This window comes from Podarcis gaigeae (genome assembly GCF_964106915.1).
Source record: "Podarcis gaigeae genome assembly, chromosome: 10".
Taxonomy (NCBI): domain Eukaryota; kingdom Metazoa; phylum Chordata; class Lepidosauria; order Squamata; family Lacertidae; genus Podarcis; species Podarcis gaigeae.
The window spans coordinates 28,913,661-28,925,660 of NC_139686.1; the positions used below are offsets into that span (position 1 = coordinate 28,913,661).

The following is a 12,000-nucleotide window of genomic DNA, read 5'->3' on the forward strand; positions in this document are numbered from 1 at the left end:
CATACAATTAACCAGCTTCCCTTTGCCTCAACTGGCAGCCTCTGGCCACACCAGATCCTCAAAGCCAGTATTGGGGGTCAGCCAGATGTTTTGGGGCTCCACCCTCCCGCATCAGAGCTCATAGAATTATAGAGTTGGAAGGGACCTCAAGGGTCATCTAATGCAGGAATCCTACCCACAGCCGTCCCTGGGTGGGCTCAAACCACCTTCTAGCTAACAGCCAGATTCACTGGCCCATTGCACCACTAGGAGACATCATCACTGACTATGGGCTCATGTTGGCCAGAGCTGATGGGAAGCTGAGGTCCAGCCAGTTCTGGAAGGATGCCGGTTCTCCATCTCTACTCAAAGCCGCTTGAACTGGTTCTGCTTCCTCCTAGCACCACTAGTATGTGTCTCTGTGTGTTTGTGGACCATTTTTTATATGCATTGCCAGCCAAGCCGAAAATCAGGATGGCCGAGCTTTGAAGCTTCTGCCTTGAGCCTTTCTTGCATCCTTAAAATTGGGAAGGGATCACCACGCCGCTGTTCAGATGCTCCCGATCCACCTCTGCCATATCTGCATTGGAAGGAAGTCTGGTCACTCCTTGCGTTTGCCAAAGGGTGGCAGCGGTACAGCTGGGTGACCAAAATTGCTGCAGGCTGCTTGTACTTCCCTGCCACTTTTTGCTATTTGTGACTGCCAGTGCCACAGTCACAGTTTCTGTGGGGTTCCCCTCCCCCTTTGTGGTGCTAGACATGCACATGCACGCATAGTCTTTTAAAATACTAGCACTATACATAAATGGGAGGTAGCACACTTGTTCAGTTTGCACAGCCATACCTTGGATCTCAAACACCTTGGCTCCCGAACAAATTGGCTCCTGAACGATCGAAACCCGGAAGTGAGTTTTTCGGTTTTTGAATGATTTTTGGAAGCCGAACATCCGGCGCGGCTTCTGCGGCTTCCAATTGGCTGCAGGAGCTTCCTGCAGCCAATCAGAAGCCACGCTTTTGTTTCCGAATGTTTTGGAAGTCAAACACACTTTTGGAATGGATTCCGTTTGACTTCCAAGGTACGGCCGTATTTCCACCTAGTGATCCTTTAAAAATGGGAAAGCAGATGACGAAGGGGTACAGAGCACAGGTGATATGCCTGGAATCAGAAGTCATCAGTTGGGGACAGCCTGTTGGACAAGTTAGTCCAATGCTGACCAGTTTGGCCTGTGCCATGTTTGCTTATTGTGGATTATCAACACATTCTGCATGTTTTGCAATTCTTTACGAGTGTCAAGTCCAGCATCCTCACTGACTTGGCTTTCTTTATGGCAAGTAAACACACACCCTAATTCCCAGCCTCTGCTATTACAAAGAAAACTTGTGTTGCCAATGGCTAGTGAAATTTCTGAGGCTGTAAAGAAGGGGCTGAGTGGTGTTTATTTAAGATCATTTCTATGTGGCTTATTGTATAAAATACCTCAAGTGGTTTAGAGCAAACTAAAAGACCACAAATATTACACAAAAATGCAATAAAAGCATTGGTACAAACTACTAAGGGAAGCAATTTAAAAAGTACAGAAATGCAGTCAAGCCTTGTAACATCCAGAAGACAGTTTTAACAACTGGGGAAAGATTATGGGTAAGAAGGCAGGTCTTCAGAGGATGCCTAAAGCAACTTGTGGTCAGTAATCATAGAGGTGGCAGCATAGCTATGTAGCGTTAACCTCTGGCAGCTGTTTGGATCCAAAGAAGGCCAAGCATCCTGAACTTTGAGGGCATCTCTAGGAAGCTGGTCTTAAAGTGGCTTGCATGGCTGCTTACACAACAAATTAATGCCAAAAAATGGAAAATGAATGACCAATCTTGCTTAATTTCCCTAACATATACAGCAGGGGTAGAAAACCTTTCCCAGCCCAAGGGCTGCTTTTCCTTTTTCACATACCCAGGTTGCACACATGCATGCACACCTTGAAATGGCAGCTCCCAACTTTGATGCCTTCCTAGCCCCATTGAGAACCATTGGGAACAGCTGACGGATGGATGGAAACAGGAAGGAGCACTTTGATCTTCTATGAGGCTTCCCGAGTACTGGGGGTAAACTCCATGCCACAGGCCAGCGCGAGTCCCAATTTGGACCACAATGATGTTTTCCCCAAACCACTCCCACCTGCCCCGCATCTGAAGTTTCATGTGACATCTGGTGTGAGGGGCCTGAGGAAATGGGGAGCTCAGTCACGCAGCCAATCCCTGCAGAACGCAGGCTTGGCATTACCACCCTTCAGCTAGTTGGTGGTGACTTCAAGCCTGCTGATCAGCAGCGCTTTGAAGCACTTTGTTAGAGCTCTTTGGAAACCCTACATAGTGCTTTGAAGTCCCAGCAATCATTGATGATGTTCTGACGTCAGGTGATTGACAGGTGAGTGGTCCTGCCCACCTCTCACTTTCGGCCTGTGGGGGACCACTGTCCACATCAGGTTCCCCATCTGTGCACTGGGCAATTGGTGATACTTTTCTGCAGTCGATGATCACGTTGGGCTTTATTTTCCAAGCACTGCTTGGATGCAAATGGCTCTGTTACTTGGTAACTTCTGTTTCTTCAGGCATTGAAATAAAGGTAGGTCTAATGCTGCGTGGTGCTAGGCCAAAAGATCATGGTAGCCCAGGAAGGAGGTGGCGTTCGAGCCCAGTGGGTCTTGAACATAAGTAAGACTGACTCTCTCATGGTATGGGATGAAGTGATGCATTACAGATACACACACACACACACACACACACACACACTTTTCAGGTTTATGCATTTCACTGATATTACAATCATTTTGACATTTCAGAACTTGACTTCCTTCCCCCTCTTTCTGCGGTTCCTTAAATTTATTTTAAATATCTTCTGCAAATCCAAATTAACTTAATTTGCTCGTTTATTCATCTACTTTAAATATATACTCTTATTACAATAATCCTGCCAACATTCTTATCTGTTCAAAATTTATCTGTAAATATTCAATAAACCATTTCCATTCTTTTATATATAAAAAAGTTTGTTATCTTGATTTCTTATTCTTCCGGTAAGTTCTGCCATTTCTGCATATTCCATAAGTTTTTGTATCCATTCTTCCTTTGCTGAGACATCTATTTTTTTCCATTTTGGGGCGGGTAACATTCTTGCCGCTGTAGTGGCATACATGAATAAGTTTCTATACAGTTTAAGTAGTTCTGTGCCTATAATTCCCAAAGGAAGTGATGCGTTTTGGACACAGTTGAAACAGCAGCAGCTGATTTAATTTAGTCTGCTTCCTACACTGTCAGTCAGGGGAGACAGTTACTGAGCTGGAGAAAAAGATGGATGTGGTCCAAGGCAATTTTAATTCCCAACATACGACCAGAGGGTTAGCCTTTTACTATCACAAGGCTACTTATTTCCTTCTTCTTTTTCAGGTTAGCAAAAAACTTCCCTGGGAGCCAGAGCAGCCCAACAGGAGCAGAGGAGGCCCCCAGCGCCTAGGGAGACCAGAGCAGCGCCCTGAACGAAGCAGCAGAAGCCAAGGGGAGCCCAGCCGCTCTGGGAGCTCCCCTCAGCGCCCGGAGAGAGACAGCAGGAGCAGAGCCGTGTCTCCACACTTGGTGGTCCCTCAGCAGCCAGCAGAGCGGCGGAAATGGGCGGACCCCGTGCCCCAACCAAAAGGCGACAGGGACAGGGCACCTCTCCGCAGCCCCACGAGTCACGGGAAGCCAACGGGTGATGGGAGGAAAAGCCAACCGCAGCTCTCGCACAGCTCTGGGAAAAGCACGGAGACCAAGTGGAAAAGCTGCCTGGGCGCTGTGAGCACAGCCCACTCCAGAAGGAGCTTGGACAAGGGTCAAGCGAGGCAGCTGGAGAGGTACAAGGAGAGTGACCGGAAAGCGCGGGGGAAGCCTTTGCTCCCCTTTGACACGGGCGAGCACCCGAGGAAGGAGCCGAGAGACTACCGGGGAGCTGTGTGCAATTTCAGCCCGGGGAGGGCCATGGCAGGCCGAGGGCAGACCCTGAGTCCCCCGAGGCCCAGGGAAGATGGCCGTGGGGCTCAAGGAGAGGCCAGGCGGTCTCTCGGCCCAGGGAGAGATGCAGGGATTGGTTTGAAAAACCGTGGGGAGGTTGGAGGTCTATTTAGTCCTGGGGGTAGCCAGAGAGAGACCAGGCGCTCCCTGAGCCCAGGGAGCTGCAGAGAAAGTGGCCGGCATAGCTCTGGGGAGGTCAGGCGGTCTCCCAGTCCTGGGCGGCTGGCAGAGAGTAGCCGCGCATATCCACAGCAGGCAAGGTGTTGCGCTGTGAGCAAGCAGCATGCAGAAGACAGTAGGAAAAGCCCAAGGGAGGCCTGCAGCAGGACCCTACGGACGAGTCTAGACACTGATTGGCCGGGCGAAGAAGAGCCGGTCAACCCTTTTGATCCCAGGAGACAGGACAACTGGGAGGATAGCAGCAGATCCCTGTGCCTTGCCAGCCTCCCAGTGGCTGAGCTCAAGAGGACTGGCCCAGGAGACCCCTCTTGCCCCACGAGGCAGGAGGCTAGCCCAAAGAGCCATGAAGGGTCCTTGTGCCACGTGCATCCAATGCAGCTCTTGGAGAGAGACTGGATGAGCCACGGAGAATGTCCTCATTCGGTAAAGCCTGGGCAACAGCAGCAGCAACAGCAGCAATTGGAGGGTCACTGGAGAAATCAAGGGAGTCCAATGGAACAGGTAGAGGATGAACGTACAAATCAGGGAAGGTGTCCAAGTCCTGCAAGGCCAGAGAGTCGGCCGGAGAGTGACCGGAGCAACAAAGAGAAGCTCTTGTATCAGGTAAGAAGGTGACCATATAGCACAGTGGTAGAGCATCTGCTTAGCATGCAGAAGGTCACAGGTTCAATCCCCAGCATCTCCCAGGCATCAGTATGCTCATATATCAGCCGCCTTCAAATGTTAAATACTGCTTGCAAAGGAGAGCCCACCAACTTCTCCCATCCTTTAGTCAGGATTGCTTGCTCTTTGTCCTCTGGACTAAACGGAGACTAAATTTGTTGCGCCTAATATTCAAAAATTGGGTCACAAAGGTTTCCTCATAATGGCCTACAACAAATCAGGTTGCACAAGGAATGGAGTGTTTATCTGGTCTTTAATCAGTTTCTCTCCCGCCTTTTTGTCCAAGGACACTTGAGGCTGCTAACAATATGGTAAAAACAGCATGAAACTTCGCCAGCATTTTAGTGTAATTTTCTCCTAGTAGACACATATTTATACGCAGTTTTGACCCAATGTACATATTTCTGCAAGCCTTTCCCCCTAACATGATGCATTTGTATCTTATTTTCATGAATATCATCATTTCCATGCACACCTCCCCTCTAATGCATGCTCCTCTTGTGCAACATCTTTGGTGTTGCAAACCAGTGTTCCCCATTTTGCTCCAAAAGGAAAACTTGGGTTTAATGTTGGCAACTAACCAGGATATTAAACTGGGATTGAGAGTTAACAAAAGCATGATCCAGGATAGATACGCATGCCATGAAATGGCTGGCTCAGGGTTCCAAAAGATGTGTTAATATGAACACCTGAGAGCTAGGGGGAAGGAAGATCTCCCAGGACAGAATTAATCTGTACTCAGTTCCTATAGAGCATGCAGCCGGCCATCCTTGGCGTTCAGCCCACTTTAAATGGGAACATTCCATCTGTCCTGGGATAGTGAATTGATTAATAATAATCGCTCCTCTCACTGATACGCTGCACTTTAAAAAAGATAAATCAAGTCTAAAGGTGTTTATTTAACACTACCTACCCGCAGCTGAGAAAAGCTTTTGCAGATTAACAGTTAAACAGATGCTACCCATTTATTTGGATGGCAGGCATTCTCATATCCCTGTAAGAAACAGATTGTGCGTCCTTTGGAAAGAGTTGCGTGGGGATAGACCACGGTATGCCTATTCTAGAAAGCGAAACTGTTATCTTGTGTCACGATGTAGTGGGTGCCCAATACAGGAGATAGTAATTAACTTGTTATCTGATGAAAATGAGTATATATGTTATCAAGTAGCACTGTTTGCAATTTCAACAAAGAAAATCTGAGTGTGAATCTCAAACCGAATGTCAGTGGTTTGTAAAGCTTACATGTTAACTTGAGCAAGCTAAGTCTTAAGAGTAACCCCTGGAAGATTTAAGGGTGATTTTAATATATTTATTCATGTTTTATGTCTGTGCCAATAGGCATTTTACTGCATTTGCAGTGACCTATGGCTGCAAGCAATAAATATTTATTGGGCTAAAAGCTAAGCAGGATATTAAAGCGGGATTAGATTTGATCTAAATATACTTGCATATACTTAAATACATTTAAACTATATAGTTGAAGGAGCACCTTTCCCCATATGTCTCTCACATGCAGCTCATGAGGGAGGGACCCGTCTCGCAGTAACATCACTGTGGGTGGCGAGGAGGGTGTGACCGCGAGACGGGGCTTTCTTCATAGTGGCACCCTGTCTCAGGAACTCCTTCTCAGGTGAAATCCATTCCCTTTTCCAACTGTGTTCAGACAGAACATTTTATTTGTCTGGTCCTTTGGAAAGGGGTAGATACATGAAGGCACTGTAGTTTTAATAACTGTCAGTTTAGCCATAAATATAGTTCTTTCAGATTGTGCACACTTTCAGAAGGAAGGGCAGATGTAAACCGAAGGAAATAATACCCTGGTTAGTTAGTTAATCTTTTAAACCTGGGTTCTGTTCTGTGTCTGAAATGGGGAAGTAAGGTTTAATGCAAGCCAGGATCATAGCTCTGAAGGCAGTACATTAAGGGAGGAGAACATAGCCCTGATGTTCATCTCTGGGCTCCAAGAAGCTTTTGTTCATAAAGGTCAATAGTTTATGAAATGAAAGTATTTCAGTTTAGTTGTGTCCATGAGATGTGGACATGAAACCAGAGAAGCCATGATGTATGTGCAAAATGGGCCACCGTAATGTATGCTGGCAATACAGGCAAGGATCAATAGAGCAGTGGATATTTTCCCTGTAAGGCTGTAGTTTGGTGGTAGGAAGGCAGGCTTGTCCTCATGTTCAGTCCCTGGTTTCTTCAGTTAAAGAATGTTTGGTCACAGTTCTAGGACAGTGGAAGCAGGGGTGTCACAAGGAGGGTGCGGTCCGCCCTGGGTGTCATCCCTAGGGGGCGTGTGACCAAATCCCCCCTGGGCAGATCGGCGTGGCAGTGCTGGCACCCCCATCGAGCGAATTTTCGCGACTGGGCCAACTGTCGTCGCGAAAATCTGACCGCTGATCGTGCAAATACGCCCGGTGGCTGCCGGGGGAAGCGAACACTGCCTGCCCGCCGGGGGGGGGGGTGCAACCTGAGAGGCTCCTGCTGCCAGAGCATCCCCAGCAAAGCTCCGCCACTGAGTGGAAGCAATGATATCCTGGGAAAATGGATTTGAGACCTATCTAGGTAACATTAGAAGCAGCCTTATATGAGCTCAACATTTGCCTACTCTGTCTGGCAGTGGCTGTTCCCACTGCTTGCTGCCTGATTCCTTAACCGGTGCATCAGCACGTACCTTTTATGCAACGCCCCCCCCCCCCTCCTGAACAAGCCTCTGCTCGAAATGCAGCTGAAATGGAATGATATGTGTCTACCTGTACGCCTTGGGCAATCCTAGCACCTGCATCTCATCTCTTTTCCAGACATTGCCTCTCTGCTGCTGAGCATGCAACACACCTTAATTGTAAGAGCAGTAAAGCAAATAGCCCAAGAGTTCAATTAATCCCTATTCAGAGGTGAATTGAGTGAAGTATCCCAAGGCCACAGTGCCTTTGGCAAAGGCCCAGGCTAGAAAAAATTCTCACCATGTGCTCAGACTATATTCATCATCACAAGGTGGGTGATATTTGTAGATACATTTGAGGCATCTGCACAAATATACAATTCATAAGCAAGGCCTGCAAGAAAATGTGGTAGCATAGATTTCTGCTGTTCAGGAGTTCAGCTATTCTGTTCCGTTTCTTCTTTCCCCCCTGTTCATTTCCCTACCCCAAAATGTCCAAGAATTTGGTGGTCCTCCATTGGATTGTTTGGGGTGTGTGGGCTCCCACCCCCTGGGTATTTTTCTCATAATATTTTTGTACTTCTGGAAACCTTGGCCTTCTCCCATGCCTGTTGATACCTCCCTGTGTGGTGCTGTTTTGGCTACACAAGAAACAGCACCTCACGCCCTGAACGCTGGGAACGGAGTGATGTTAAATACAGGCTCCCAGCTAATGGCTCCTGATCATTGCTTTGAAAGCATGTGCATTATGCTAGGTGGCCTGTAAAAATGCAAAAGTAAAAAATTATGCATGCTTCTAGAGTGGTGTTCACACAATGGCATCAGCATCAAAATGCCAGCCTCTATCCCCACTTCCCCATTTAAGTCCAAATTTACCCTTTCTAAGCGAAATACATTACATTAGACACAAAACAAAACCTGTTGCCAATGCCCCATTCGGGATAGCTGAATGGCCTGTCTGCAATATTAAACCCCCTGTCTGAAAGCCCCCTGTCAAGGTGAGCCATGTAACTTAAGCTTAAGAAGGAGCAGGGCAATAATTTGCTACAACAGATGTACTCCTGAGTAAGACAGACAGATGGGAGGCAGAGGCAGTCGCTCAACATCTTGGATATAGTGTACAGGTGATAGCTAGCCTATCTTGCTTTCTCTGGAGGTGTGCATTCTTGATGTGAGTCTTCTTTCTCCTGCATCTTTTTGGAATCTACTGAAACAAGATCAGCCAAAAAATGACTTCATTTCAGTGGCTTCTTGATCCAAGTGAAACTCTTTAAAAATGTAGGGTTTTTTTTACTAGTAGGATGTAAAGTAATCAGGTAACTGTCTCCCAGTTGTTTCCTTTTGCTCCACAACCTGTTTAAAGCTACAGGCTTATGCACACTTAATTGAGAGGAAGCTCTGTAGAATTCAGTGGAACTTCTGGGTACAAGCATAGGATTATGTGTTATCTGCTCTTGAGTGGCCTTGACCTTACAGCTGACAGCTTGCTCCTATGCTGGATTACTTAACTGGCTTTAGAGATGCCAAACTTTACATCGGCCTGGGCTGCAAGAACAATATTTGGGGATCCTTAATGCTTAGCAAGATGGGGTTGGTTTTATAGTGCTTTGTCTTGCTCTTATAGCATGGGCTACAAAAAGAATGAGACAAAATGTAAACATGAGCCACAAAATGGTAAAAGTGACATAAAACAGTCAAAAAGTTCAGAAAAATAAAAAGAGCACTAAAAGGACAATAAAGTAGGTGCCAGGCAAACTTCTCTAGGGAGAGGATTCCGTAACTGGGGCACCACCACTAAGAAGGTCCTTGACTCTACTGGATATGTGATTGTACTGCAGGGGTGAAGAACCTTTTTGGCGTAGGGGACCAATGTTGACAGGTGGGTGGGACAACCCACCTGCCAATCAGCTGATGTCCTCTGTCTGACAGCTGGGTTGTCCAGCCCACCCATCAGAAATCTGCTGCCCAGTGCTTCCCAGGTGCCCAGCACCTAACTTGCTTGTTAGTCACTTAGGCACCACAGCACAAGGGGTTTTGCTGCACCAAATGGTTTGCATTGAAGCTACTGCCAAAACAGAGGTGGAAGCCTCATTTTTAGCAGCAATTTAAATGGCAATTGCTTGGTACTATTGGAGCAAGGTGCACTTTCCCTACGCATCAGTTGTACCTTGCTCCAGCAAATGCACAATTGGGCACTGGTTTTAAGCTTCTGATAGATTGTTCTTTTGTAGCCATATCATTTTGTCTGGTGTGGGGCAGTTGAGTGTGGTTTAGGGGGAACAGCCTTACAGACCAAATGGGTGGATCAAATCTTGCCTGAGGGCTGGAGGTTCCCCACTCCTGTTGTACTGTTAGGTGCATACAGTGATAGGGTCCTCTAAGTACCATATTTTTCACCCTATAGGGCGCACTGGCCCATAGGGCGCACCTCATTTTTTGGGGGGGAAATAAAAAAAATTATTTCCCCCCCCCCCAGCCACGGTGCTGGGGGGGGAAGCCCGAGCTTCCCCAGCCCCCAGAACAGGCTGCTATCCGCAAGCCTTGTGAGCCCAGCGGCAACTCCCGCTGGGCTCGCAAGGCTTGCAGACAGCTGCACAAAGCACGGGGCACCCTACGGAGGCGCACCGTGCTTCGGGCTACAGGCTGCTACCCGCAAGCCTTGGGAGCCCGGTGGGCACTCCCGCCGGGCTTGCAAGGCTTGCGGATAGCTTCCTGAAGCCTGGAGAGTGAAAGGGGTCGGTGCGCACCAATGCCTCTCGCTCTCCAGGCTTCAGCGAAAGCCTGCATTCGCCCCATAGGACGCACACACATTTCCCCTTCATTTTTGGAAGGGAAAAAGTGTGTCCTATAAGGCAAAAAATAAGGTAACTTTGACCCAAGTCAAACCCACGTTACATTACCCTTGGAATAGGATTGATATTCTTTTTCAAGGCTCAGGAAACACCCTCACTGCCTTCTTAACACAATGTATAGTTTATAAGTGATGTTATAAAATACAGTGGTATCTCAGGTTACAGACGCTTCAGGTTACAGACTCCGCTAACCCAGAAATAGTACTTTGGCTTTAGAACTTTGCTTCAGGATAAGAACAGAAATCATGCTCTGGTGGCGCGGCGGCAGCAGGAGGCCCCATTAGCTAAAGTGGTGCTTCAGGTTAAGAACAGTTTCAGGTTAAGAACGGACCTCCAGAATGAATTAAGTTCTTAACCCGAGGTACCACTGTATGGGCAAGAAAAATAAATTTCTGAGAGAGGTTCCCCATCATTGCTGATACACACACATGCAACTGTTGTCTTTCTTTGGCAAACTGAGCTTGCTACTGGCTTGTCTTCAGCTTGTTGCAAGGGCAGAGGGCTGCTTCATGCCCTGAATGCTTCAGTGCCCTGGTTCTCCAGGGAAGCAGATGGCAATGCGAAGCCATTCACCTCCAGCAGGAATTGGCCCTGAGATCACTGAATGCTGGTTTAACGCATTGAATTACTGAATACTGGAGCCGGGTATCTGTGTTCAGCTATAGCTTGCTATTGTGCTGCTACTCACTTATGCAACCAGAGAAGTGATAGGAATCATAACAGATGAGGCGGTGGGTGGGTGGCAACTCCCTAGTGCTTGCCGCAGGTGAACGGGACCTTCCTTCAAATGCAGGACGGCACAGCTAAGAGAGTGTGAAGTTCAGCTGTTAGGTTGAATTTCAGTTGAGCATGATTGGAAAGGAGAATCACCTGCTTACATGATATACTCCAGGCTGAACTGCAGGCATGAGAGCCTGGTTTGTTTGTTTTTCCCTAAAGGACTGTGGAGAAAGAAGGAAAGGCGACTTGCTAATCTTGTAATAGTCAGAGGGCTGTAGGCAAGGCACAGGAGACTCCTATGTGCTGTGTGCTGGAATAAACACAGCTGGCAGATATAACCTACCAAACACTCCAAAGCGCCTAACATAATTGCAGTTCTCTATAACAATAAGGATAACAGAGAAGAAACATTGGAAGGTATGTTCTGTGCAGTTCCTACTCCTTATATTTACAAATTCTTTATGGCATTCCTAACATTCTCTCAGTGGTATGAGTCTTTGTGTGAGGCAGGCTTCCCTAAGATGGTTCAAGAAGGGGGAGGCATGTGTGTCTCTATGTGCATGCACTTAAGCTTTTTGAATGTGCGTTTTTATGGGCCAAATTGTTATGTGCCTTTGTGTGCATCTGTGCAGTAGAGGTAGACACTTTTCTAGTGTTTGGAATAGGCAAGGGAGCTTCTATGTACCGTTAATATTTGTTTCATTTTTGGTTACTGCTTTTTGTGGACTTCATGGGGGTCCTTTTCGACCTTAAATGTCTTTGTATGTTGAGGTGTGCGTGTGTGAATTGCCAGCAAAGGAACTTGAACCTTGATTGTTTTAAGTGGCATTAATTTTAATTTTAGGAACTTCATGGAAACAAAATTCATATGTGAGCTGTTACCATTCAGTATCATTCTGATTTCTGAGC

The 12,000-nt window shown here is 47.1% G+C and overlaps 1 protein-coding gene and 1 long non-coding RNA gene across 3 annotated transcripts in view; one reads left to right on the forward strand and one right to left on the reverse strand.

Moving 5' to 3' along the window:
* The window catches only part of LOC310826441, a 209,165-nt gene that overhangs the window by 171,764 nt on the left and 25,401 nt on the right, over positions 1-12,000 (reverse strand). The window lies entirely within an intron of this gene.
* TRIOBP (TRIO and F-actin binding protein) overlaps positions 1-12,000 on the forward strand; it is a 60,985-nt gene that overhangs the window by 15,374 nt on the left and 33,611 nt on the right. For both annotated transcript variants that reach the window (XM_083701107.1, XM_083701108.1), the window contains exon 8: positions 3,415-4,797. In XM_083701107.1, coding sequence (XP_083557233.1) covers positions 3,415-4,797 — 1,383 coding nt within the window. The remainder of the gene's footprint in view (positions 1-3,414; positions 4,798-12,000) is intronic.